We start from the raw sequence: 26288 nt of genomic DNA, 5'->3' as shown, positions 1-26288 counted from the left end.
TCATGTACAGTCAGTGTGTTACCTGCAGTAGATTCAGGTAGGAGAGGCAGGGAGTGATGAGCTGCTGTGGGCTTTTAAAAAATGCCCACTGAAACAATCCAATGTCTGTTTAAATGAAGCTTCATGTAGGAGTATGTACTACATTTTTCTCGACCGCTGAATTACCGTATTCCTACGCGCAGGCGCACCTAAAGCACGCGCTGTATCACGCCGTATCTCAATCTCAGAAAGTGATAAACTTTGTTATAAAGAGCTGAAGATATATTCTACATGAAACTTCATTTATACAGATGTTGGATTGTTTCGGTGGGCGTCTTTAAATAGTGTCTAAAACAACCGGTCCTCCTGCTGCTCCTCAAAACTGAATCTACTGCAGGAAACACACCGACTGAACATGAACACCTCACACAACTCCACGTCTAATAACCTGAGCTTTCACTTTAATGGTTTCGACACTGTTGTGTTCATTAAACCAGAGTCGTAGTTGTACGTTAAGGAGCAGATGTGGTGAAGCTCGTCACTAATGCAACGAAGGAAAACACGTGAAATATATAAATAGGTGGATGCATAGCCCAGTGTCGCAGATACTGTGGACGATAAGGATGATAGCTCCCTCTAGTGTTGGTGCAGTGTCACTGACCTCTATCTCTCTGAGGAGCTCTGATTGGCCGCAGGTTTCCAGATCCTCGAGCGCCTGACACCAGAAACTGTCATCTGGATCCAACAGAATACCGTCTGGTTGTTGGCCTATAAATCTGTCTCACACACACACACACACACACACACACACACACACACACACACACACACACACACACACACACACACACACACACACAATTAAATGAAGTAATCTCACCACCTGATGTACAGACATGTTCAGATACGATCTGTTTGGGTAGCTCTGCCTCTTGGTCATGACCTGTATCTTATGTAAACTGTAAACTGTGTTTTTTCTCCGTCACCTGATCAAACCAAGCGTCATTGTGATGTAAATAAATGTTTAATGTGGAGCTGTGTTGCATTATGGGGCAGCGTCATCAGCAAAGTGACTGCTGGTTCTGCTTCAATCTAACATGAATAATCTTTTAACACTGAATGTTCTCGACTGACAAGATTAATTCACATTCATTGTGCAGATGATTTTTTTTTCTTTCTCTCTCTCTCCACCCCCAGCAGTGTTATATAACCTCAGCGAATGTTACTATCCTCACAAGGCTTAACCTCCTGACTCATCACTATGCACACACACACACACACACACACACACACACACACACACACACACACACACACACACACACACACACACACTCTCCAGATCCTGTCACTCTCACTGACTTCAGTCAGCCTCCACACTGAAATGTCCACTTCACCACAAACTCTCAGTGCTGCTGCAAAAACAACTCAAACCAGAGAATCAAACACGCTCCTTCTGTTTTAAAGCTGATTCATCTGTTTGTAGAAAACAGAAACAAGAGTTTTGAAGATACACAGGCGCACAGCATCTGTTAATTAAAGCTCCTCCAGTGTAAAAGTCTGTGTCCATGTGTAGTGTGATTATAGATCAGGTCTAGCTTCATGCACACAGCCTGTATTCAGAAACTGAGCCTTAAAACCAGCCGTCAGGACTTCTGGAACTTTGTGATGTCACAACAAAGCAGTCACCAAGCCTCGCCCACCTGGACCCACCATCCAAACCTTGCAGGATTTGGTTTCTCTGAGTGTTTTTACATGAAATCTGCTTTATTTCTATTGGATCACTCAGAATTTTTTATTTTATTTTGACAACAATCATTAAAGACTTGACATTTATTTATGGATCAGAAAAATCACACAAGTTTTAAGTCTGTATTAACAGATTAATACAAAAACACCTAGGATACATGGTTGAAGTTTTACCCTGGTGGTTTGTCCCAGTCGTCCTCACTGAACCCCCCATCGCTGAAGGGGTAGTTCTTCCGGCGTCCAGGAGGAGGCGTGGTGCTGCGCTGCTGCTTGGCACTGCGCCACTCGTGAGGGTGGAGAGCGATACCAGCTGCTTGGTTGGTGTACGTACCTGCAGGAGGAGCAGAATGCTCAGTTACAGACGGCCGCTGTAGGTGGCTGCTGTACCACTAGGCTTCGTCCTAACCGCAGGGTCACAGGTTCGAATCCGACCCGTGGCCATCCACTCATTCTCTCACTGACTTTCCTGTCTATCCCTCACTGTCCTATCAGAATAAAGGCAAAAACGCCCCAAAAAATAACTTAAAGGTCAAAGGTCAAGGTCACGTTGACCTCAGAAAACACTTTTTAGCCATTACTCAATTCTTCACACAACAATTATGTACATGTAATCTGAAACTAGTTTGAGCGGCGGAGGGATACAACCACACCTATGTTTTGCAGTGTACGCCCATGTTGACCTTTCAGTCTACATGTGTTAATCCACAGATTACCCTGGCTGCCGTAGCCGGCGTCCAGCCCCGAGCCGTCCCACGACTCCATGGCCGAGTCCACGCTGGGGATGGTGGTGGAGTAAAGCTCGGAGAGCTTGTTGGTCTGTTGGCTGTCGGTCAAATCGTCCTCCTCAGGGTCACTGAGCTCGTTCTCTGTCGTGTCTTCGATCTCTGCCTCTTTCCTCTCCTCCAAATCTTGGCGGGAAGAAATTATCGTCAAACAACAAAGAAATCATGAGACAATGAGTGTAGTTTCAGACAGGGGTGGTCGCTAACTCGTTAGATAAAGAGACAGCGAGTCATCACAGGAGGCGACGTTAAATTGAGTGACCATAAAAAGTTTTCACTCTCACTGTCGAGCTGCTTCTTGATCTTGAGTGTCACCGTCTCTCCGGCCATCTGCAGCAGGTGGATGGCTTCGCTCAGCGGCTTCCCTTTCAGACTGACGCTGTTGATCGCCAGGATCCGATCCCCGACATGAATCGCCCCTGTCCTGGATACACATGAGCACACACACGCAGGCAGGTAAGAGAACACACACACACACACACACACACACACACACACACACACACACCCACACATGTGCACAAAGTCATGTATAATTCAGTGTTATCCACACACACAGGAAGAAAGAGTAATACTGGACGTGAGGTTAATGTGAAATAGAGATGGATGTCCCCCACAGGTTTCTGAAGAGTCAGCTGATCTGCCATCACCATCTTGGCAGCGCCTGACTCCGCCCCCTAACTCCCAGATATTTAAAAAATGGGCACTCAAAGAGGCCACGCCCTCAATCCTCCATAACTCTAGTCCTTAATTAAATGTAAACAGGTGAGTTGTATAAACAGGTGAGTAATATAAACAGGTGAGTTATATAAACAGGTGAGTTATATAAACAGGTGAGTTATATAAACAGGTGTCATGAAGGAGGAAATTATCTCTAGAGACCAGAACAGTTTCTGTACCAGGCTGTAAACATGTTTATTTCTGCTGTAAAGTTGGACATTTTAACATGGGAGTCTATGGGGACTGACTCACTGTTGGAGCCAGACTCTAGTGGTCGTTAGAGGAACTGAAGCTTCTGGTTCTTCATGTTGATGCTTCATGTTTCAGTCTGTTTCGTCTTTGTGTGTTTATGCACAAAGAAATTGGGCAGAAATTGTGTAGTTTTGTGAACTGGATCCTGATTTTATCAAAAAAAGAAATCAAGTTTTCAATGTTGAAACAAAAGCTGCAAATTAGTTATTTACTAAACTAATCTAATTGGTTACAACCTTAATGAATGAATTACTTCATCAGGTTTCAGCGCTGCAGTGATACTGTTTTAATTTAATTAAAAGTCGTTTACTGTGTAAATAAAACGAGTGACTGTTCTGTGGTAACAACAAGGTGACTCCCTTTAATCCCTCACCCAGTTTCACCTGCTGTAAAATGTAAAACACAGTTTATCTCGTGGCCAAGTTTGATAGAGGAGTCATTCATTTGAAGCTCTTATCTCTCGCACACACTCATATCACACACACATGCTTTACACGTATATGCACAACAGTGAAGTGTTTCTGTTTCTTTATATCTGTAGTTTCTATTTACTTTAGCTGGTTTAACAAAATAAAAGCACTCAAAAAAAAAGACGTCGTGATTTTGATATCGTCCGTAAACCTGCTCTTTGTTCCGCGTCGAGCTGAACTGAACGTATTAATAGAGCTTTTAGCCAGGTCGGAAGTAAAGTGCTATATCGATAACAGGAAATAGAACAATTACATCACAAACTCCAAGAAATGAGGTCACAGTGTGTGTGTGTGTGTGTGTGTGTGTGTGTTGTGTGTGTGTGTGTGTGTGTGTGTGTGTGTTCCAGTGAGGTGTGGAGTGAGGTGTAGCGGGAAGCTGTAAGCCGACTCCCCGGGTGTGTGTCGATGAAACACGTGAGCCGCTAATAACCGCTGACATTTTATTGTGAAATCAGTGCTGAGTGGATAAAAGCTGAGTTCACTGTGACTCAGCAAAACCATTATGTCATCCTCTGCTCGGGCTCATTGCCGTAAACACTCGCTGCCGCCGTCCCGTCCCTCCGCCGCGTTGTGTTTCTAATGATCTCATCTGTTGCCACTTCATGTCACATGACACCTGCTGCACACTCAGCTGCAGGTGGGGAATCCCTCTAATCATCCGTCTATTGATCTGGAGCTGACGGGATATTCATTACTCCGTTCTTTTCAATGGGATGACTCTAACTGTTCTGGTTCTATGTCAGGTGCTGCTTTCAAGGGGTCAAGGCCTCAGTCAGAATTCCAACCACTGATGGAGAAGAGACTGTTGTCACTGTCAGGGACGTTTATTTTACTCACACATGTAGTTTCCTGGATTTCATGTCTTTAATTCTTCTGTTTGTGACAAAATAAAACTCTTGTGTGTTACAGACCAGGGCCCAATAAAACTGTTGTGTTTATTATTATTATTCTCCTTTTTGAGGGACTACACATGCTAAAAAACCTCGAGAGACTTTCCCCGTGCGTCAGAAATGGTGTAAATTTACGTGTTTTAACGTGTGTGGTGAAATAGCTCGAGATGGCTCGGCCCATAGAAGATTTCAACAATACTGCCCCTATGCTGTGTTTCACCTACATGTATGAAATTCAGCAGGCACATGCAACATGGCACCACTTACAAAAAAGCCTCTTACAGCCATACCCTGAACCCAACAGGAAGTCGGCCATTTTGAATTTCCTCTGCAATTTTGGCGCCATTTTTGGAATTTACGTGTGTCGCACTTTAACGCACCTCCCCTACAGAACTGATCAGATCGACATCATAACAGACTTTTAACAACGCAGAATGCTAATATGTCGACGGCCAACACAAACATCCACAGACTCATACGTGACAGTAAGAGCACGTGAGGATGTTTTAGGAATCACACACGTCCACTGGTGAAGTCATTAAAAACAGAATGTTAAATGAACATTAACTCATGTATTTTACGCCAACGACAGACATTAAAACAAAAACTAATTTTAAATTTTTTATATAAATGTGGAGATGTAGGTAAGAGAAGCAGGTTTGTGCGACGGGACGTCGTGTTCCTGTTTTGCTTCCAGCACAAAGAGTGTAAATTAACCACATGAGCTTACAGAGCTTCGCCCACATCACGTCTCTCGCTGAGCCACAGAGGAACTGCAGGTGAAGTGTTTCATGTTGCGTAGGAAGATGTGAAGCCTCCTGTTCGTACTGATGATGTACAAATTGAGCTTTTGATCATTTTGAGCTAATTTGAACGTTTGATGCTTTGAATTGAGATGAGCTGAAGTTGGGAAAGGAAGAAATGTTGGTGATTTCAAACGGCTCAAATACATTAGAAGATCACGTCCAGTCACTCCTCAAAAGGACTGTTGGGTTATCAACATCTTAAAGCTACAGTACGTCACTTTTTGTTTTAATAATTTTATTCCTCCACGCCAGCGACAATCAGAGCGGCAGCCATTTTGTTTTCAGGTTGCTCGTCTCGTTATTGTGGACACGATGTCTGAGTAACGCCTTGACAGAACTTCTTTTAATTTGGTGCAAACGTTCTCTAACATTAACTGAGACAGCGAACACACCGAGGATGCAGGTGAGGAGCTGGGCGGAGCTTAATGAAGCAGGTGTGAGAGGTTGTTAGTTAGATTTCCAGAAGTTGCCTATTGTAGCTTTAAAAATCTGCAGCTGGAGTTTCTTTATGAAAGCTTCACAACTCAAACTGGCAACCTAGATTTCCAAGAATGACTCTGTGTGTGTGTGTTTGTGTGTGTGTGTGTGTGTGTTTGTGTGTGTGTGTGTGTGTACCTCTCGGCCAGGCCTCTCTTGGTTAGTCCAGATATAGTGATGGGGTCAAAAGGCTCCTCGGTGCCTGAGATGGTGATACCCAGAGGGCCTCCGTACCGCTTCAGCTCCACCGTGTAGATGATGCTGCCTGATGTCTCCTGCTCATCTGGTACACACACACACACACACACACACACACACACACACACACACACACACACACACACACATTTGTGTTATTCTACTATTTCAGCAAGGAGTATATGTTACTGCCAGACGTCTGTTACTCATCTGACACACACACACACACACACACACACACACACATATTTCTAGAACTATGTAAAAACTCTTCTCAACACAACATTGCTGAATAAGACACAGTTTCCATGGTAACCAAGGAGAAGACTGCCTTGTCATCATGTAGCATGAACACACAATATCTGCGCGTGTGTCTGCGTGTGTGTGTGTGTGTGTGCATGTGTGTGTGTGTGTGTGATTACACACTGTAAATCATAATCTCACATGACATCACATCACAGGACAGAGGAACACGGCGACGTCTCTCTGAGACAACTTTGACTCGTTCATGTAACTCATCAGGTCACACAAATCCAAGATGGCGGCTACAAGACTCGTAACATGTGACTAAGAATCATTCTTCTGCACATTTTCTCACTCGATTCTATGTTTTTATTTATTAGTTTTTATATTTTCTATCGTTCTGGATGTTTTGTTTTATTCTAACTCTGATTTTTTTCACTCTGTATAAATATAATTATTTCATTGTTCTATTCACACAGTCTCTTCTTCACTGGTGTCAATAAAGACGCCTCTCACGGCGTCTTGGATGATTTTACAGCTGCAGCAGAAATCAGAGTCGCGGTCAGCAGCACCACCCAGTGGTCGAACACTGTCAGTGCACCTCCATTCAGACATCACTTAAATTAAACAAGCAGAAAGTCTCTGTTGCAATGTGACGATCCGTCTGTCACATTAATACGTTAATACCTTTACCTACACACTTTACTTCACTGCTCTTTCCTTTAATTCTATGTTTATTTTCTGTTTTTCTTTTAAGCCTCTGTATTTTCTCCATTTTTAAATAGTTTCTTAAATTCACCCTTTTAAAAGGTACTTACTTAAACTTACAGAACAGAACATAAAATAACACAAAGACTGAAGCCCAGTTTTTTACATTCTTCAAACCTCTTGTGAAAACAAACTTTACTGATGTGGGTGAATTGTTTTGGTGCTTGAAATGAGTTTATCAAAGTCTTAAGTTCCTTAAAACAACAGTGAGTAAAATAATAGATAAATGGATGAAAAATACTGAGAATGAACCAAATGTTAGAGGCCTGTTTATTGGCCTTCTGTCTCTGGCTGTGACTCACATTTGATCTTGCAAGAATATGAACCAGAGATCGGAGAGTTTACAGATTCTAACAACATTTAAACCACATTTCTGTTCTGTATTATCACAAAGATATTAATAGAAACATCTTAAGACCTCAGAGGATTGATACCCTTCTTTTATTTCTGGTTATTTATTTTATTTCTGGTTTTACTCACTTTAATAAATCTCATAGTATTTTATTATTTTATCTTTATCACTCTATTGTTCTCTTTGCTTTCCAGTCTTCAGTGTTTCCTCAGTTCCTGTTATTATATATAACACATGTAATCTATACAAATAAAGTCTGATTGACTGATTGATTGATTGATTGATTGATTGATTGATATGCTGACGTGTACCTGAGTTGTCTTCGTCCTTGCGGATCTTTAGTTTGACCAGCTCCTCACACTGCTGCAGGATCTGCTCGGCGTCGTCTTTGGAGCAGTTCTCCAGTCTGATGTTGTCGATGGCCAACAGCTTATCACCCGGCTCCAACGTGCCTGTTCTGGAGGGGGGAGGGAGGGGGAGAGGGGGGGGGGGGGGCAGAGAGGGGGAGAGAGGGGGGAGGGAGGGGGAGAGAGGGGGAGAGAGGGAGGGGGGGGCAGAGAGGGGGAGAGAGGGGGGGGGGGCAGAGACACAAGAGGAGAAAGTCAGTTTATTTCTACAGCACCATCAGACACAAGACAATTCACAGCGCTTCACAGAGGCGTGGGAACACATTAAAACCAGAACATTAAGACGACATTAAAATAATATTTAAAAACAATAAAAACTCAATATTATCTTAATATTTCAAGTCATAAAATCAGGTGAGAAACTGAAAGCACCATTTTAAAAGACGAGCTGCAGTGATAAAGGACATTAAAAACAACATGGCAAGATTAAAAAGATGAGCTGCAGTGAACAGTGACGTCTGAAGACAGTGTCAGACAGTTGGAGCAGATCTCAGGTGTTCAGGAAGCTGTGTGTTGTTCCACAGGTGAGGAGCAGGAGGTCGAAGCTGCTTCACCTGGTTTGGTTCTGGTTAGTGAACACTGAGTGAACCAGGTGACCTGCTCCACATCGTACAGGTAGATCCCAGATGTGTTTGGTTTTTTAGTGTTGGAACAGAGAGATGAATTCATGAGGAGAGACTCAGGTGAGATACCTGTGGGCCATGCTGCCCTTCTTGATGTCAGAGATGATGAGGGGCTCTCCTGTCTTCTTACTGGCTGCGGAGGGAGATGACATCACAATAAGCAGCAGCAGCAACAACAACATGTTGTAAACAAAACAACTTTTTATTATTTCTGGAAAATTCCATGTTCATAAGAAAAAATGGTCGAGAACCAAAACAACTTTAATGAATTTAAACTAGTTAAAAAAACGTTATCTGTTAAAAACTAAAAAGATATTACGACCCTAAAACTACTGAATAAATATAATAATGACAATGATAATAATAACCATACTACTACTACTAATAATAATAATAATAATTGTTGTATATTTGGCTTTGTTACATGTATAATGTAAATTTCTTTGTTGTCTTTTCATAATAACAATATTAAACAATAACAGTAACATGTCATCACCAATAATTAATCCTACATCAGGAACAATAACATGCAGTTTTTGAGTTCATGACTTTTTTGTTTGAGGTGATGGAACGGAGGAGAAATTTTTTTCTCAAGAATTGTAGAAAATTTTAAGGGAAACTTTATTTTTTCATTTTTTAAATAATAAAAAAAAAGTTTCTAAAATTGGAAAGTCAAATGAAAATATTATATTATTCTCTCATCAGGAGAGAAAGCGGTGAATGATTTCTGCTGTGAACACTTCCATCCAGCAGATGGCGCCATCGCACCGCTCTCCGAGCCGCCACGCTGCGGCCTGTTATTCTCAGGGTTATAGAGGAAAACTCAAAACTCAGACTTGTTCTTTTCCAGCTGCGTTGGTTTGATTTTGACAAACACAACATTAAACCAAACATCAGAGATGACGCATTAATTTAACATGAGTTTTCTCTGCATCTGTTTCACAGCGCTGCAGAAGCAGGAGAAAACTCTAAGCAGAGAGGACAGGTGACCTGATGCAGGTATTCTACAGTCTGCTTTACTGCGTTAAAGCTTCCACAGCGTCTCAGCCACGTGGTCATAAAGTCTCAGTCTGATGTATTTATGTCTTCAGTCCAAATATTTAAAAGTGCAGCAGCTCCAACAGTCAAACTGTCACTGACTTAATGCTGCTTCAAATTAAACAGTGAAACGACGTTAAACACAAAGTCCAGACAGACGGTGATCACACAGTGATGGTGGGTCGTTAATCACTGTGTTCTTTTAATCTCAACTACACATCTGTAAGCTTTCATGACTGTATCTTGCAGGTTGTGACGTTACCACGGTGACAACATCTGACCACGGACGTATAAACAGCTGCCAGACGTCTCTGAACCTCCTCGGCTGGTTCACAACAATCTGAATGAAGTCTCTGACTGCTTCAGTAATAAAAACAGCAGAGAGTTGACGCTCTGTGTTTGTTGGCGTTGTGTTGGTTCTGAACTTTGATTACATTTAAATTTAGATTTCATTACACTGGGCTTCAGGAAGCTTCTCCACACGGTTCTGGCTGCAGGAGAATCTGCTCACATTCAGCCACAGCACCGTCAGTGAGGTCCAGCTCTCACGCTGCGTGACAAGACCTGGATCACAGTCAGACTGCTCAGTGATCTGTGCAACACATCAGACCGGGGCAACGTCTTTCTGGACCCGTCTTTGTGCACAGGAGCAGACTGGGAGTGTGTCCCCGTGCCGCCGCCATTTTATAAACACTGCTGACATTTGTACCTGAGTTACACTGGAAAATACGTGTGTGTGTGTGTGTGTGTGTGTGTGTGTGTGTGTGTGTGTGTGTGTGTTGGAGGGGGAGCAGGGTGGTCTCACTTTTAAACATTCTGCCAGCAGCTCCGCAACACGATGAATACATCATATGAACAATGTTTAGTGTGTGTGTGTGTGTGTGTGTGTGTGTGTGTGTGTGTGTGGGTGTGTGTGTGTGTGTGTGTTGCTACCACTGATGGTGAGGCCCAGCTCCACTCCTCTCTTCTTCGGTAGTTTGACGTGGAAAGTGCCGCTGCTGGGGACCACTGACTCTGTAACACACACACACACACACACACACACACACACACACACACACACACACACACACACACACACACACACACACACACACACACACACACACACACACAGTTAAACACAAGCAGAAGAAGCCGTTCATTTTAAAAGAAACAAACTATTTTCATCCTGTTCAACATTTGTAATTACGAGGCGTTCAGCTCTCGCTCTTATCTCTTCTTCTTCTTCTCCGGGATAAACAGCGACTTCACCTCCTTCTGTTTGTCTGCATGAGTCAGAAGAAGAAACAACACCGTCTACACACACACTGAAACATGAGGAAGTGCACGTTGTGAGTGGAGCAGCCACTTCAGACTTTAGCAAGTTATTTGAACGACCCTCTGTGAGTTAACAGTCGTTCACTCTGCAAACACCACGAACAACAGGTTCATTTATTTCCTGCAGAGCCGAGAGAGCGAGAGAGACTCAGCTGATCTGAATGACAACGACAGGAAGTTTCTTCCATCAGTCAGATTTCACTGAGAATCAAAGTGAGTTAATTTCATGAAAAGATGTTCTGTTAGTTAGTTAACAACAAGTCAACTGTGACGACACCCACCTGTCACTCAAAGAGGCCACGCCCCCAAATCCTCCATAAGTTTAACCCTTAATAAAATGTAAACAGGTGAGTTATATAAACAGGTGAGTTATATAAACAGGTGAGTTATATAAACAGGTGTCATGAAGGAGGAAATTAGCTCTAGAGACCAAAACAGTTTTTGTTCCAGGCTGTAAACATGTTTATTTCTGCTGTAAAGTTGGACATTTTAACATGGGAGTCTATGGGGACTGACTCACTGTTGGAGCCAGACTCTAGTGGTCGTTAGAGGAACTGCAGCTTCTGGTTCGTCAGGTTAATGCTTCATGTTTCAGTCTGGAGGTTGATGCTTTGTGTAATGTTGTGTAAATTACACACCTGTTGCATGAGTTGTTTCTCACTCTTAATGTAACTTTAATAAAACAACAACAATAATAATCATCCAAAAGTTAAAAAAAGTAAAAGTGATGAAAAGCAGCTATTACATAAATTCAATGTTATGAATCAGCTGACAAAACAAACATAATGCCTTCATTCACTTTTGCTTTTCAAAAACTTGGATCAATTAAACCTTCATGTTAATGTTAAACATCTCTGACTTTTCCTCGACACAGAAGTGAAATAAATAAATGCCTGAGCGTCAGTGCGCTAGTTACTTTGTCATGAGGCTAAAAGCACATCGACGGGGCCGTGGCCTCCAGAGCAGAGCTGTAATTATCCCGTCCTCCCCCCTCTGTGTTGACAGGAAACAGTTTGACCACTTCACCCAGTCTGAGTGTGTCTGTGCGTCCTCTTTGCTTCCTGATAAAAATACAGTCGCTCCGCTCTGTGATTAAAGTCTGAAAACGTTTTAAAGCCTCACAGACGAACGAAGAACTGCAGCGACTTCAACAGACGCCTGACACCTGTTGACGTTGTTGTAATAAAAGTTACACCGTCACATCAGAGACAAACCTGCCACGTCGAACTCGATCTCCAGTGTCACCTTGTTGGTCAGAGCCGCGTCTCGGAGAAGCTGATTGGCTTCCTCCAGCGTCCCGTCCTCCGTGGGGATTCCGTTGATCGACAGGAGGCGGTCTCCGACCTGAAGCAGGCCGCACCTACGGCAAGAGTTACCATGGTGATGTCAGAAAGTCGTACTTATGGTGCAGTTTCAGTGCTTTGAGGCCAGAGGCCGGTTGAACAAAACACCTCAAATTAAGATTTTTCTTAAGGTCTAAACGTTTCCTTAAAATAAAAAGTTAAATTAAGATTTTCTGGCGGTTTCCTTTGTCGTCCAGGAAACGACGGCTGCATTTGAAGGAGTCTTTGATGGTTGGTTGGTTCAGTCTAGTTGCTCAAGCTTCTTTAAATCAGAATTAGATGAAAGTTTCCAGAAACCGTCACCACACTAACATCGTCCTCTGAGTGGAGCGTGTGCACTCAGTATGATGTCACCACTTCCTGTCACTTCATCCTGAAATAGAACACGGTTGTGGGACTATTTTCTGCACCTGTTTACATACGATCACCCCCCCCACGGCGGTCAAAATGCTCCCGAGCGGGAAAAAGAAAAACTCCGGCTCCAGCTCGGAGGTGTGCTAATTGTGCGAGTCCTGCGTTACCTGGGATGTTTTTGTTTCCCTTTAATTCATTTTGCACTCACACGGCTCAGGCCTGGAGGAGTTTGGGACGCCCTGCTGTGTTACATATCATCACTGGATTATTTTTAGCTGCTGCAGCTTTCACTGCTGCTGTCTGAGTATTAAACATTTCTGTTTTCAAAACATCCGACATTTAGAAACCCCCCCCGCCCCTCCTCTGAACCTGGCTCCTCGCTACATAAACCAGCCGCAGCGAGAGTAAAGCACATTAACGCCGACTATTAAAGTCATGAATCATGTAAATACCTTTCCATGGAAATAAACAGAGGGGTTTTATGTTGGTTTCCAGCTTTAGAGATGTTGGAATCAAACCCTCAACCTCTCAGCTGCTTAAAACCTGCGAAGACAACGCTAACGTTGGCTAACAGCAAGCCTGTAGCCACAAACAGTAAAAGCAACACTATGAATTACTGTTATCACCGATCACACCTTCACACCTGTGGGTTTTATTACCATCATTATTTTCACCATAACAACCAACAGTCTCTCTCTGTAATAACTTAAGGCCTAAGTCTTCTACTTCAATATGACACATTTCCCCTCAGCTGAGGGAGATACTGTTAACGGTGTTCGTTAAGGATAAACCGTTTAGAAATTAGCAGCAGTGACAGATTTTGCAGCAGTAAAAGTTTAAGGGTGAAAACTCTTCAGACATGTTGCAGCCGAGAGTCAGAGGTCCCTTTAATTTCCTTCCTTACTTTAATCACTAAGGTCTTTATGTGCAATGATACATGGTGATGTAAACTCATGCTACACCCACGGACTCTTTTGACCTTTGTGACCTTTGACCTAATTAAAAGCAGAATGAACAACATCAGCATGAAGTGTTTTCAGCTCTATAATAAAGCACATACGTGACTCTAACAAGGTCAGTAGCACATTTTAAGGGTCAAAGGTCGTAACTGTGGTTTAGAGCTGAGCTAAAGTAAGAGCTACGATACTGAATGATGACAGTAGGAGTCTCCTCCTCTGACAGGAGACGATGAGGATGAAGTGGCTTGTTGTATTTTAACTCGGCCTCAACTTCCTGCAGTTTTCTGCCCTTTTCATTAATTATTACTAATTATTATTAATATACAATCAGACTTCCTCTGTCTCTGTTCCTTCCTCCATTTCTTTGCTCTCTGACTGAATAAACCTTCTCACAGCCACATAATGAAAACACATATCTCCATAATGACTGATGCAGGTTGTTTTCATTGGATGTGAGTATTTTTCTAATCCAGCTTTAATCTGCAGTTTGTACACTGATATATTTAAGGAGTAACTGTATCTTAAACTTCCAAAGCAAAATAAAAGAGGTAAGTTTATATCACATACTGCAGATGATTCATTTAACATTGGTCATGAATAATATTGTGTGTTTACTGCATATTTAAAATGACATAAGATTGGAGCAGAAGCGTCCAGCGGCGGGATAATTAGAGGTTGGAGGAGGACGAGCTCGCCGGCCGTCGCCGCGCTCCACGTCCTCAGGTATTAAAAGACGACAGCTTGTGGTTAAGTGTAATTCAGGGGGGTGTGAAGAGGGTTTATTCGGATTCACCCCGTCGAGCGCAGAGGAAGGTACTTATCGATTCCTCCAACGGGGGCGAGGGGAGCTAGCTAATTAGTGTTGTTAGCGTGGGCGCTAATGGAGAAGAGAGTGTGGCCCCAGGGCGCAGAAACACACCCAGCACTTAGAGAGGCTGTTAATACGATGAGAGCTTCAATCAGGACACACACACACACACACACACACACACACACCACACACACACACACACACACACACACACACACGCACACACACACACACACGCACACACACACACACACACACACACACACACACACTCATTAGTGTGGCTGTTTTCAAACAAGCAACTGAACATCAGTGAGATTTAAGAAAACACTGTGATTTTAATATTATTATTAATTAATCTGTAATGTTGGTAATTATTATTATTATATATTCATTTATTTATATTTTATTATTATATTACTTTTACACTTTTGTGCAATTGTAAAATAAACTGATGAATTTTGATTTGTTTAAACTGTCAAATAGTATGAAAAAATACTGTACTTACTTTAAAAAGTACTTTTCATACTTCAGTATTTTATATATGCACTATATGTTCCCTTTACTTTTTTACACTTGTTTATTTTATACTTCTATATTTATATAGAAGTATATATATATATATATTTTTTTTTTCTTCTTTATTGCATGATCAGTATGTGGGTTTGATCTTGAATAAAAAAGCTGCCACTGAGGATGTTTCTGCTGTTGCAGAGTCAAAATAATTATGTTTATATCTTATATCTTATCTTGTGTTCTACAACATAAAATCAGCCACACAAAAGTTTGAACAAGACTGAAACACAAGTTCAAGTGTCTTATAATCATTCAGACCCTAAATCGTCATATAATGAACAACAGTCTCACCTTTCCCTTCAGAGACCTGCTGTTTCTGCAGGTGATAGTAATGTACCTGTGACTGTGCACACAGATGTTCAGATTCTGCAGCAGCTGTTATTCATCATGTTCTTAAAGCTGTACGCCAAAGAAAAGACACTGGAAACAACATGAACACGTTTCATGTTGTGTGAAACTGTGTGTGTGTGTGTGTGTGTGTGTGTGTGTGTGTGTGTGTGTGTGTGTGTGTGTGCTGACCTCTCTGCAGAGCTGTCTGGCTCGATGAATCTGATGAGAGGAGGTGCAGACAGAGTTTCAGTGGCGAATATTCCTCCCTGCAGCTGGACGCCGAAGCCGTTGAGCGGGTCGCCCGTTAAGACGACCTCGCTGGTCTCCACGTGAACCACCTGACCGCCCGGACCCACAGAACTGGACGCCAGCGACACTGAACACACACACACACACACACACACGCACACACACACACACACACAAACACACAGTTGAGATTTGATCCTTTGATTATTCACTTCCTTTCAGAATAAAAACACGAGGACCTTACAGGAGCTTTTGTGCTCTTTCTTCCTCTGCCGTCGTTTCAGCAGCGAGTTGCGTGGACTCATGGGAACTGTAGGCCGGGGCAAGGTGCTGGAGCTCTGGCTGCTGGGGCCCGACGTGGTCGTGGAGCCGGGAGAGAAGCTGGCAGAGACCAGAGCTGCAGAAAAGACACAGAGAAGAGAAAGATGGCATCCATTTTTTTCCCATAGTGCAATGCATCAGTGCCAGATGTTTGTTTTTAAAAGTCTTTTCACATCAGGTGATGACTGCACCTGTGTGTGTGTGTGTGTGTGTGTGTACTTACACTTGCAGTAGTCGAGGCTGTTGATGGTGTTGTTGTTGGAGGCGGTCCACGACTTGTTGAGGGTGGAGCTTGTGTTGCAGAGGGTGGAGTTTGGAGGGTGACAGTAGTTCACACAGGGGTCCCAGGCGTGGGGGTGGTCCGACTTCTGAACCTTCACTGGAACACACACACACACACACACACACACGCACACACGCACACACACACGCACACACGCACACACGCACACACACACACACACACACACACACACATTTTGTTAGTTGTGACCTTAACTCTCTCATAATTGGATAAATTCATGAGCGTAAAACCAGTTCCTCTTCGTTAACGGCGTCTCCACACGTTCATTTTCTTCATTTATCACCACACACTTTGTTCATGTTGCAGAACCAAAATACACAAAATGAAAATATTATAATATTTAATCCTCTTGTTCAGCTGCTGTGAATGTTTGTACATTGAGGCTGTTCAGGTCGAATCTGAGCCGTATCTACTGAAGTGGACTGTAGATCCACAGATATTAGATCTGTGGGTCAGATGAAGGAACATGGAGGTTTTAGGGGATCTTGAAACTGTGAAACTGTACATGCCCTGTCTGTGTGTGTCACCAGAACTGTCTGTGTTCCCGCCACATCTGCCCAGGTTCCCCCAGAGACAGGCACCTGCTGGTCTCTGAAGGGTCATGGGGGGATCTGGAAACAGTTCAGGTCTCTGGAGTCAGAGACCTGAGCTGCCACTTCACTGACTGAGGTTCTGGCAGCAGACCGACGGTACTGACGCCTGGATCTGATCTGGATCTGGTTGTATAATAAATCCCAACAGTAACAGAATGTTCTTGTCATTTTCACTTTCAATAAAATATATTTTTAATCATTATGGCTGTTATGTTTTCATGTCTTAGGTTAAACAAGACGTGATGTTGTGTGATATTAGATGTTTGAGATGAAAACCTAAAGATACTCTCTCCCTGCTCCGACACATTAATGAAGGATTAATCCTCCATGTATTAATGTCAGAGAGGCTGTTGATACTTTCTACATAGATCTGTGGTTCAAGATTCACTATAGACACTTAGCCAACTGTGAAGGTATGAAACATGAACAGGATAGTAAAAGACTAAGATAAAGAGAAAACCTTAAACACTTTTGTGCAACTGTTTTTATTTTAAGGAAAATCTTAAATCTTAAAATCTTAACCTTGGTTCATCTGTTGGTTAATTAGACGCACTACAACCTGCCGCCTGAAAACAGAAGCTGGTCGACCGTGTCGCTGGTTAAAGCCACATGTCACCTGATGTTGGGGAGGAACCTGATCTGAGGAAACTCCCACTGAGAGTGTGAGTCAGTGTGTAACTCCACCCACCCACACACACACACACACACACACACACACACACACACACACACACACACACACACACACACATCTCTGCTCTAAGCTGCCCTGCGCTGCTGCATCTCCCCAGCAGAGCTTTTGTTTCCTCAACACGAGAGTCGTCTTATCTGCAGCGATCTGCCAGCGGGAGGTCTGAGGAGCCAGAGCTGAGACGTGTGAAAACATTTTCCCGCCTAATCCTCACAAGTTAAAATAAAGTCCAACGAAGAGAGAGAGAGAGAGAGAGAGAGAGAGAGAGAGAGAGAGAGAGAGAGAGAGAGACGGATCAGCTGACAGGAAAACAGATAAATACATCACACACACTCACCTGTGCTCACTTCACATCCAGACTGTGATCTGTAGCACTCACTGAAGCAAAATCAAAGTCTCACACACACACACACACACACACACACACACACACACACACACACACAGCAAAACCTTTAATCAGAGTGTCTATTAATAAAGCAGTGGCAAGCTGGCCGCAAGGTCTGCTGCAAGGCCATCAGTATCCTAATGAGCTGTGTTCACTTCCTAACACACACACACACACACACACACACACACACACACACACACACACAACACACACACACACACACACACACACACACACACACAGGCGGCCAGACAGTCATGATTAGAAGAAGGACGGAATGAATTTGTCTTCGTGGAGACAAATGAAGGAGATATGAGATGAGATGGCGACCTTTCCAATGTGTGTGTGTGTGTGTGTGTGTGTGTGTGTGTGTGTGTGTGTGTGTGTGTGTGTGTGTGTTTACATGTGTGACTTCAAGGACTTTCATAAAATGCCACATCAAACTAAAATAGAACAGAATGGATGGGTGGGAGAGAAAAAAGAGAGAAGAGGAGAACAGAATAAAAAGGAAATAAAGGGAGACGAGATGAGAAAGGAGGAGAGGCAGAGGAGAGGAAGAAGAGAGGATGATGGAGAGGAAGAAGAGAGGAAGAGGAGAGGAAGAAGAGAGGAAGAGGAGAGGATGATGGAGAGGAAGAAGAGAGGAAGAGGAGAGGAAGAGGAGAGGAAGAAGAGAGGAAGAGGAGAGCATGATGGAGAGGAAGAGAGAGAGGAAGAGGAGAGGAAGAGGAGAGCATGATGGAGAGAAGAGGAGAGGAAGAGGAGAGGAAGAGGAGAGCATGATGGAGAGGAAGAGAGGAAGAGGAGAGGAAGAGGAGAGGAAGAGGAGAAGAAGAGGAGAGGAAGAGGAGAGCATGATGGAGAGGAAGAGGAGAGAAGAGAGGAAGAGGAGAAGAAGAGGAGAGGATGATGGAGAGGAAGAAGAGAGGAAGAGGAGAGCATGATGGAGAGGAAGAGGAGGAAGAGGAGAGGAGAGGAGAGCATGATGGAGAGGAAGAGGAGAGAAGAGGAGAGGAAGAGGAGAGCATGATGGAGAGGAAGAAGAGAGGAAGAGGAGAGGAAGAGGAGAGCATGATGGAGAGGAAGAGGAGAGGAAGAGGAGAGCATGATGGAGAGGAAGAGGAGAGGAAGAGGAGAGGAAGAGGAGAGGAAGAGGAGAGGAAGAGGAGAGCATGATGGAGAGGAAGAGGAGAGGAAGAGGAGAGGAAGAGGAGAGGAAGAGGAGAGGAAGAGGAGAGGAAGAGGAGAGGAAGAGGAGAGCATGATGGAGAGGAAGAGGAGAGGAAGAGGAGAGCATGATGGAGAGGAAGAGGAGAGGAAGAGGAGAGGAAGAGGAGAGGAAGAGGAGAGGAAGAGGAGAGGAAGAGGAGAGGAAGAGGAGAGGAAGAGGAGAGGATGATGGAGAGGAAGAAGAAGAGAGGAAGAGGAGAGCATGATGGAGAGAAGAGGAGAGGAAGAGGAGAGGAAGAGGAGAGGAAGAGGAGAGGAAGAGGAGAGGAGAGGAGAGGAAGAGGAGAGGAGAGCATGATGAGAGAGGAAGAGGAGGAAGAGGAGAGCATGATGGAGAGGAAGAGGAGAGGAGAGGAGAGGAAGAGGAGAGGAAGAGGAGAGGAAAGGAGAGGAAGAGGAGAGGAAGAGGAGAGGAAGAGGAGAGGAAGAGGAGAGCATGATGGAGAGAAGAGGAGAGGAAGGAGAGCATGATGGAGAGGAGAGAGGAAGAGGAGGAAGAGGAGAGGAAGAGGAGAGGAAGAGGAGGAGAAGAGGAGAGGAAGAGAGGAGAGGAAGAGGAGAGGAAGAGGAGAGGAAGAGGAGAGGAAGAGGAGAGCATGATGAGAGAGGAAGAGGAGAGGAAGAGGAGAGCATGATGGAGAGGAAGAGGAGAGGAAGAGGAGAGGAAGAGGAGAGGAAGAGGAGAGGAGAGGAGAGAGGAAGAGAGAGAAGAGGAGAGGAAGAGGAGAGGAAGAGAAGGAAGAGGAGAGCATGATGGAGAGGAAGAGGAGAGGAAGAGGAGAGGAAGAGGAGAGGAAGAGGAGAGGAAGAGGAGAGAAGAGGAGAGGAAGAGGAGAAGAAGAGGAGAGGAAGAGGAGAGCATGATGGAGAGGAAGAAGAGAGGAAGAGGAGAGGAAGAGGAGAGGATGATGGAGAGGAAGAGGAGAGGAAGAGGAGAGGAAGAGGAGAGCATGATGGAGAGGAAGAGGAGAGGAAGAGAAGGAAGAGGAGAGCATGATGGAGAGGAAGAGGAGAGGAAGAGGAGAGGAAGAGGAGAGCATGATGGAGAGGAAGAGAGGAAGAGGAGAGGAAGAAGAGGAAGAGGAGAAGAAGAGAGAGGAAGAGGAGAGCATGATGGAGAGGAAGAGGAGAGGAAGAGGAGAAGAAGAGAGAGGAAGAGGAGAGCATGATGGAGAGGAAGAAGAGAGGAAGAGGAGAGGAAGAGGAGAGGAAGAGGAGAGCATGATGGAGAGGAAGAGAGAGGAAGAGGAGAGCATGATGGAGAGGAAGAGGAGAGGAAGAGGAGAGCATGATGGAGAGGAAGAGGAGAGGAAGAGGAGAGCATGATGGAGAGGAAGAGGAGAGGAAGAGGAGAGGAAGAGGAGAGGAGAGGAGAGCATGATGGAGAGGAAGAGAGAGGAAGAGGAGAGAAGAGGAGAGGAAGAGGAGAGCATGATGGAGAGGAAGAGGAAGAGGAGAGGAAGAGGAGAAGAAGAGGAGAGGAAGAGGAGAGCATGATGGAGAGGAAGAAGAGAGGAAGAGGAGGAAGAGGAGAGGAAGAGGAGAGGAGAGGAAGAGGAGAGAAGAGAGAGGAAGAGAGAGCATGATGGAGAGGAGAGGAAGAGGAGAGAGGAAGAAGAGAGGAGAGGAGAAGAGGAGAAGAGGAGAGGATGATGGAGAGGAGAGGAGAGCATGAGGAGAGGAAGAGGAGAGATGATGGAGAGGAAGAGGAGAGCATGATGGAGAGAAGAGGAGAGAGGAGAGGAAGAGGAGAGGAAGAGGAGAGGAAGGAGAGCATGATGAGAGGAAGAGGAGAGCATGATGGAGAGGAAGGAGGAGAGGAAGAGGAGAAGAAGAGGAAGAGGAAGGAAGAGGAGAGGATGATGGAGAGGAGAGAGAGAGGAAGAGGAGAGGATGAGGAGAGGAAGAGAGAAGAGGAGAGAAGAGGAGAGCATGATGGAGAGGAAGAGAGAGGAAGAGGAGAGGAAGAGGAGAGGAAGAGGAGAGGAAGAGGAGCGTCTGTAAGAGAGGTGTAATGACTCTAATTAAAACCATCCTGCCTTTACACTCGCTGCCACTTCACTCCTCATTCATCCATCACTCCTCTTTTCAGTCTCTCTCTCCTCCTGTCCTTTTCCCGCTGAGCTGAAAACTCCCACCGCTCACAGATTCTGTAGGAAGTCGCCTGGAGAGGAGGATTTCAGTCTAATTAAAGTCTAGAGTTTCTCCTCTTTACTCTCCGTCTTTCAGCCTCTTCTTTAAACCCCGTCCTTCTCTTCTTCCCTCCCGTCTCTAATCAGGTCAGAGGAAGACGCAACAATAACAAAACATAAACACATTTTTCTCACCCACAAAAAAAAAGAAGACTAGAATAACCGTCGCTTCCTCTCAGACTTGTTTCAGGTTACATCTCTGTTTCTCCACAGTCGTATAAAATATTAAACATTTGTGTGAAAACTTCTCATAATTGAATCCAAGTGAAGATTCGTGCCAAATATGAAGGGATTCCCTCAAGGTGTTTATGGAGATATTGCGTTCACAAGGCCAAAATTATGTTTTGTGAGGTCACCGTGACCTTGACCTTTGCCTTTTAGCCACCAAAATCTAATCGGTTCATCCTTGAGTCCTAGTAAATGTAAATGTAAGTTCCATTAAGGTGCCACTGAGATATCGTGTCCATGAGAAAGAGAACAGAAGGACGACCTGAAAACAAAATGGCTGCCGCTCAGACTGTCGCCGGGCGGAGGAATAAGAACAACAGGAAACCTGTTCTTCCTCCCTCAGCTGTGTAACTCAACAGCTCAGGTCCTCATGGGTCCAAACAGTGTAAATCAGACCCGAGGGAAACTGTCAGAACCTGATCCAAGACGTGGTTTACCTGAACAGATCATTATAATAATAATAATGACAATAATAACGTTCTAACAATAAATGTAAAGTCATAGAAACTAATTCTGTTCCGTTGATGAGTTTCAGACTCGTTCACAGAGATAATTGAACATCTCATTTTCATCTGCTGCACCGACAATAAAACTGAATGTGATTTAATGTCTGTGGATCGAATTCAAAACAGTAATTTGCACCATGAGACGAGAGCTCATCAGCGTTCTCACACCCACTCAGGAACACACAGAACCGAGACTCTCCACCAGCCGGTCGGACTGAGGAAGATCTGGACCCGCTCAGACTGAGGTCCACGGGTCCGTGCGCCTGAACAGGAAGCAGACATCATTACAGAGCTGTGTCATCGCTTATCTGACACGACGTGATCCAACAGCGTGAACAGCTGCTGTGGACGTACAACACAAGTCGCCGAAGTGAAAACAACAACCTGAATTTGAATTTGGCCACACGACTGAACACACACCATCTGTCTGACAACACAGCGACAGCAGACACCACACGCTGTACAACACCGACATACAGGAATGTGTTCTTCTCATTAATAACGACGCCTCACTTTAACGTTCGATGTTAGCGGCACCAGATTTGCTTTGACAGCTGTGATGTTTTAGGTTGAAAATCAGGATCAGTAAATGCGGAGTAACACTTAACACCATGTCTTCACTGCTGTGAATTTAACACTCCTTCACATCAAAGCAAAAACATCGTCAGTTTGATTTGAACAAAAACACAGAAGCTGGATTCAGTTTACACTCAGGTGGAGCATTAAGACTACGAGTGGAAGGTGTAACACAAAGCCTTCATCCAGAGATCAGGTGCTGTACAATGTGATTTTCAAGTTAAGTAAGGCTGGTCAGAAACCCCATTAATTTGCATGCATGCTAATGATTTTAACTGCATTTAATATGAATGTTCTCGTTTTAATGGAGCATTCACTGATGTTAAAACATTTAAAAAGCTGCTATTTGTGGCGACTGTGAGTTCAGATGTGAATTTATGATTCTGAGAAGTTGGTGTGTGAGTTTCCAGGGCAAACTTGTCTTACAGGCTTCCTCTGATGAAAATCAAACCTAAGGAACCAATCCTGTTAGCTCGTGGGGACGGGGGGCGGGGCTAAATAAACCTAAAACCTTGTCAGTACAGAGAAAGAGTTCGCATTGGCACAACAGCTAACACTGTGTTAGCCACTGCCAGTTACAAGCTAACAAACAATATAAACAAATAAAGGCCGCTAGCTACGCTAACCGTTCTGAAAAGATGCTAACTATGCTAACGGGTCTGACCCGTCTGCTAGTCTCTGGTTCTGGTCTCAGACTCCTCCTCTGAGTCTGGGTCTGACTGAGGCTCAAACATGTGGCTGAGTCTCTCTGATGTTTCCTCCTCTCACCATCTTGATGCTCTCTGCTCTTTCACCTGTCCACCTGGAGCCAGCAGGTGGTGGGCGGGGCTCTAGGCCTCATCCTGATTTCTCAATCAGGAAGTAAGAGGAGATGAAACCATGTTAAACTAAATATGAATCATAGCAGAGAGTTTTTAAAACATGTCGTGCTCTGTGAATTTAAGGATACCCACCTGTGTCGTGCTGTTTCCCAGTCAGCCTTGTTTGATGGGAAGGGAGCATTTCCAGTTTGACCAGTTCTGTTGTGCTCGCTAGCAGCTGCGTTGCCTCCAGGACTGTGCAGTGCTCTGTCGACGTCCCGTCTATGGACAGCAGGTGATCCCCAGCATGCAACGCTCCACATCTGGTAAAACATTGAGAATAAGGTCAAATCAGCTGGTTCAGGAGCTAGCTCGTTTGTGTTAGCTCGACTCGCTAAGAGCTGGAGAGCCCGGCGCCACTGCTCCTCAGTCTGCGGTTCTAACGTTAAAAAATAAATTTCCCGCCACGTGGGGACGGTCAGTGACAGAGCGAGCAGCTCCACGCTCGACCTGCTCTGTGGACTGTTATTTCAGCCCCCGACACAAAGTTCAAGTCCTTCAAGTATATTTCAGAGCCAGACTGAGGAAATCCTGTTTCCTACTGTCTGGATTAGTTACAGGGCTGGACGTGTGTGTGTGTGTGTGTGTGTGTGTGTACGTACCTGTCCACCACGCTGCCAGGTTTCACCCGGTCGATGACGATAACCTGCTTGTTCCGATGATTGGCCGACGTCAGCGTGATGCCCAGGGTTGCCCCCGGCGACTTCGCGATCTCCACCAACAGCGGACCGGAGGCGTTGGCGACCGTGTCTGATTGGACGACAGCATTTTAATTGTCATCATTTAACGGAGCCTGGCAGACGAGCTCGAGGGAAAAACGCCTTTGAAAGAATGAACCAGCTGGTGTAATGACTAGAGATTTTTTTCGTTTTTTTGCAATGCATTGTGGGTGAGTTAAATCGAGCAGCTCAGCCTGAGGTGGCAGAAAATGTCAACACATCAACAACACAATCCATTTTTTAATTTCACTGGCATTTTAGAAAAGTCTGGAAACTTTCGCTCCGAGGTTTTATCCATGTCTGAGTCTGGTGTGTGTGTGTGTGTGTGTGTGTGTGTGTGTGTGTGTGTGTGTGTGTGTGTGTGTGTTTGTGGTGTCTCACCCATGATGGTGACGTCGTACTCAATCTGGAACAGGGCTTCCTGGCCGCACTGTGCCAACACAATGAGGGCGTCGCTGTGGTTGGCGTTGTGCAGCGGCACGCCGTCCACACTGAGGAGACGATCACCGGGACGCAGCGTGCCCTCCCTGAGAAAACACACACACACACACACACAGTGATGATGTCATATACAGTGATTACAGAAGAGACAGTAGAAACGCAGCCAAACTAAAGCTGAAGTTTGTGTGCACTCTGACGTAGAGGTAGAGGATGTAGAAGCTTGGTCTTGCAAACTGTATGAAAAGGCCTGTAAAGGTAATTATCTTCTAATTCCCTCCTGTTTTCACAGAATATATAACAGGCTTCGAGTTTACAGTTTGTGAACCGTTGAAATACTGTATCACTCCGCAGATCGGCCGTTTGAGTCAGACAGGGCTAAGCGTAGGTGCACTTGTGTGTAGGAATATGGTTGAAAAAAATTTAGTTTTCAAAGTAAAGGGCTGTTTGTCGGCAGATAAAGCTGGGAAAATTTTCAAAATAAAGTGAACAAAAGTGTCTAAAAACCCGTCTTCTGTACTGGTGCTGCTGCTGCTTCTCAAACTGAATCTACTGCAGGTAAATAAACACACTGACTATAGATCAGTGCCTCAAACAACCACATGACATAGTGATAGCTCATTAACATAAAGACTTCAACTTCAGGGGCCGAATCCTTCAGAGGCTGCATCTGAAGACCGATTAACGTCCCAGCGGCGTGATCGGACTGTCCCATATCGAAGGCTCCAACAGGTTTAATCCTTTGTGACCCAAACTATCCCACGAGTCATTGCGTGGTGATACTGAAAGCAAACAGTGACAGAACTTTAAAACCCTCAAGTTTTTGTGGAAAAAAAAAAAGTTACGTTTTGTCATGGTTGCTAGGCGACAGGAGCCAGTAATGGTGGGAACAGCTGGTGACGCAAAGCAAAATTCCCTCGTGGACCAGACCGTTTCATTTGAGTTCGTCTGCACCTTCGTAGACCGCGTTCTCCGAAGGCTGCGGCCCCTGAACTGGGATATAGCGATAGAAAATGACTGACTTCCTGTCGCCTTTTCTCAGTCTGAATGTAAAGCAAAAAAGAGAACTGTATGTCTCTTTCACCTTCTGCTTCCTCTCTGAACTCCTCCTCCTCTGTCTGACACTTCTATCATTCCTCCTTTGGTTCAAAAGGAACAAACACAGTGGAGACATCACTAAAGGTGACAGGCGTTGCTGCTCTGCTTCCCCACATTCAAAATATTGAGCCAGAACTTTACATCATGCGATCGAGTTTAATTTAAATCAGGCTCATTTTCCTTTGCTTGACAAAAACACATTCACAGTCTGAACACTTGATGTTTCAGAGGCACTCGGTGCCACATTTCAGGCAATTATTTATGCCCCTCGAAAAAGTGGAAATGCAGCATTTTGAACGTTGCAGGCAGAGTGGCGCGTTCCAGAGCTGATAGATGCTTTATGCACGATGCCAGAGAGTATGAGTAATGCAGAGCTGTCATCACACAAGCCAGAAGTTGTAAAGTATGACGCTAATAGCCCTGAAGCTTTTTAACAACATGATGC

The 26288-nt window shown here is 44.5% G+C and overlaps 1 protein-coding gene across 8 annotated transcripts in view; it reads right to left on the bottom strand.

Annotated features, from left to right (window-relative positions):
- LOC130182388 (glutamate receptor-interacting protein 2-like) overlaps nt 1-26288 on the bottom strand; it is a 172338-nt gene that overhangs the window by 11359 nt on the left and 134691 nt on the right. For 7 of the 8 annotated variants that reach the window (XM_056397284.1, XM_056397292.1, XM_056397319.1 and 4 more), the window contains 15 exons: nt 24689-24834; nt 24191-24338; nt 23682-23851; nt 16241-16396; nt 15941-16093; nt 15637-15823; nt 12289-12434; nt 10688-10768; nt 8786-8849; nt 7998-8143; nt 6264-6408; nt 2795-2934; nt 2442-2636; nt 1903-2059; nt 641-755 (listed from right to left, as the gene is read on the bottom strand). In XM_056397284.1, coding sequence (XP_056253259.1) covers nt 641-755; nt 1903-2059; nt 2442-2636; nt 2795-2934; nt 6264-6408; nt 7998-8143; nt 8786-8849; nt 10688-10768; nt 12289-12434; nt 15637-15823; nt 15941-16093; nt 16241-16396; nt 23682-23851; nt 24191-24338; nt 24689-24834 — 2149 coding nt within the window. The remainder of the gene's footprint in view (nt 1-640; nt 756-1902; nt 2060-2441; nt 2637-2794; nt 2935-6263; nt 6409-7997; nt 8144-8785; nt 8850-10687; nt 10769-12288; nt 12435-15636; nt 15824-15940; nt 16094-16240; nt 16397-23681; nt 23852-24190; nt 24339-24688; nt 24835-26288) is intronic. The other variant, XM_056397299.1, reaches the window with a different exon arrangement.

This window comes from Seriola aureovittata, chromosome 2, assembly GCF_021018895.1.
Source record: "Seriola aureovittata isolate HTS-2021-v1 ecotype China chromosome 2, ASM2101889v1, whole genome shotgun sequence".
In the NCBI taxonomy this organism is placed as follows: Eukaryota; Metazoa; Chordata; class Actinopteri; order Carangiformes; family Carangidae; genus Seriola; species Seriola aureovittata.
Note: the sequence above shows the minus strand (reverse complement) of the source record. Positions and strands in the feature narration are given on the sequence as shown.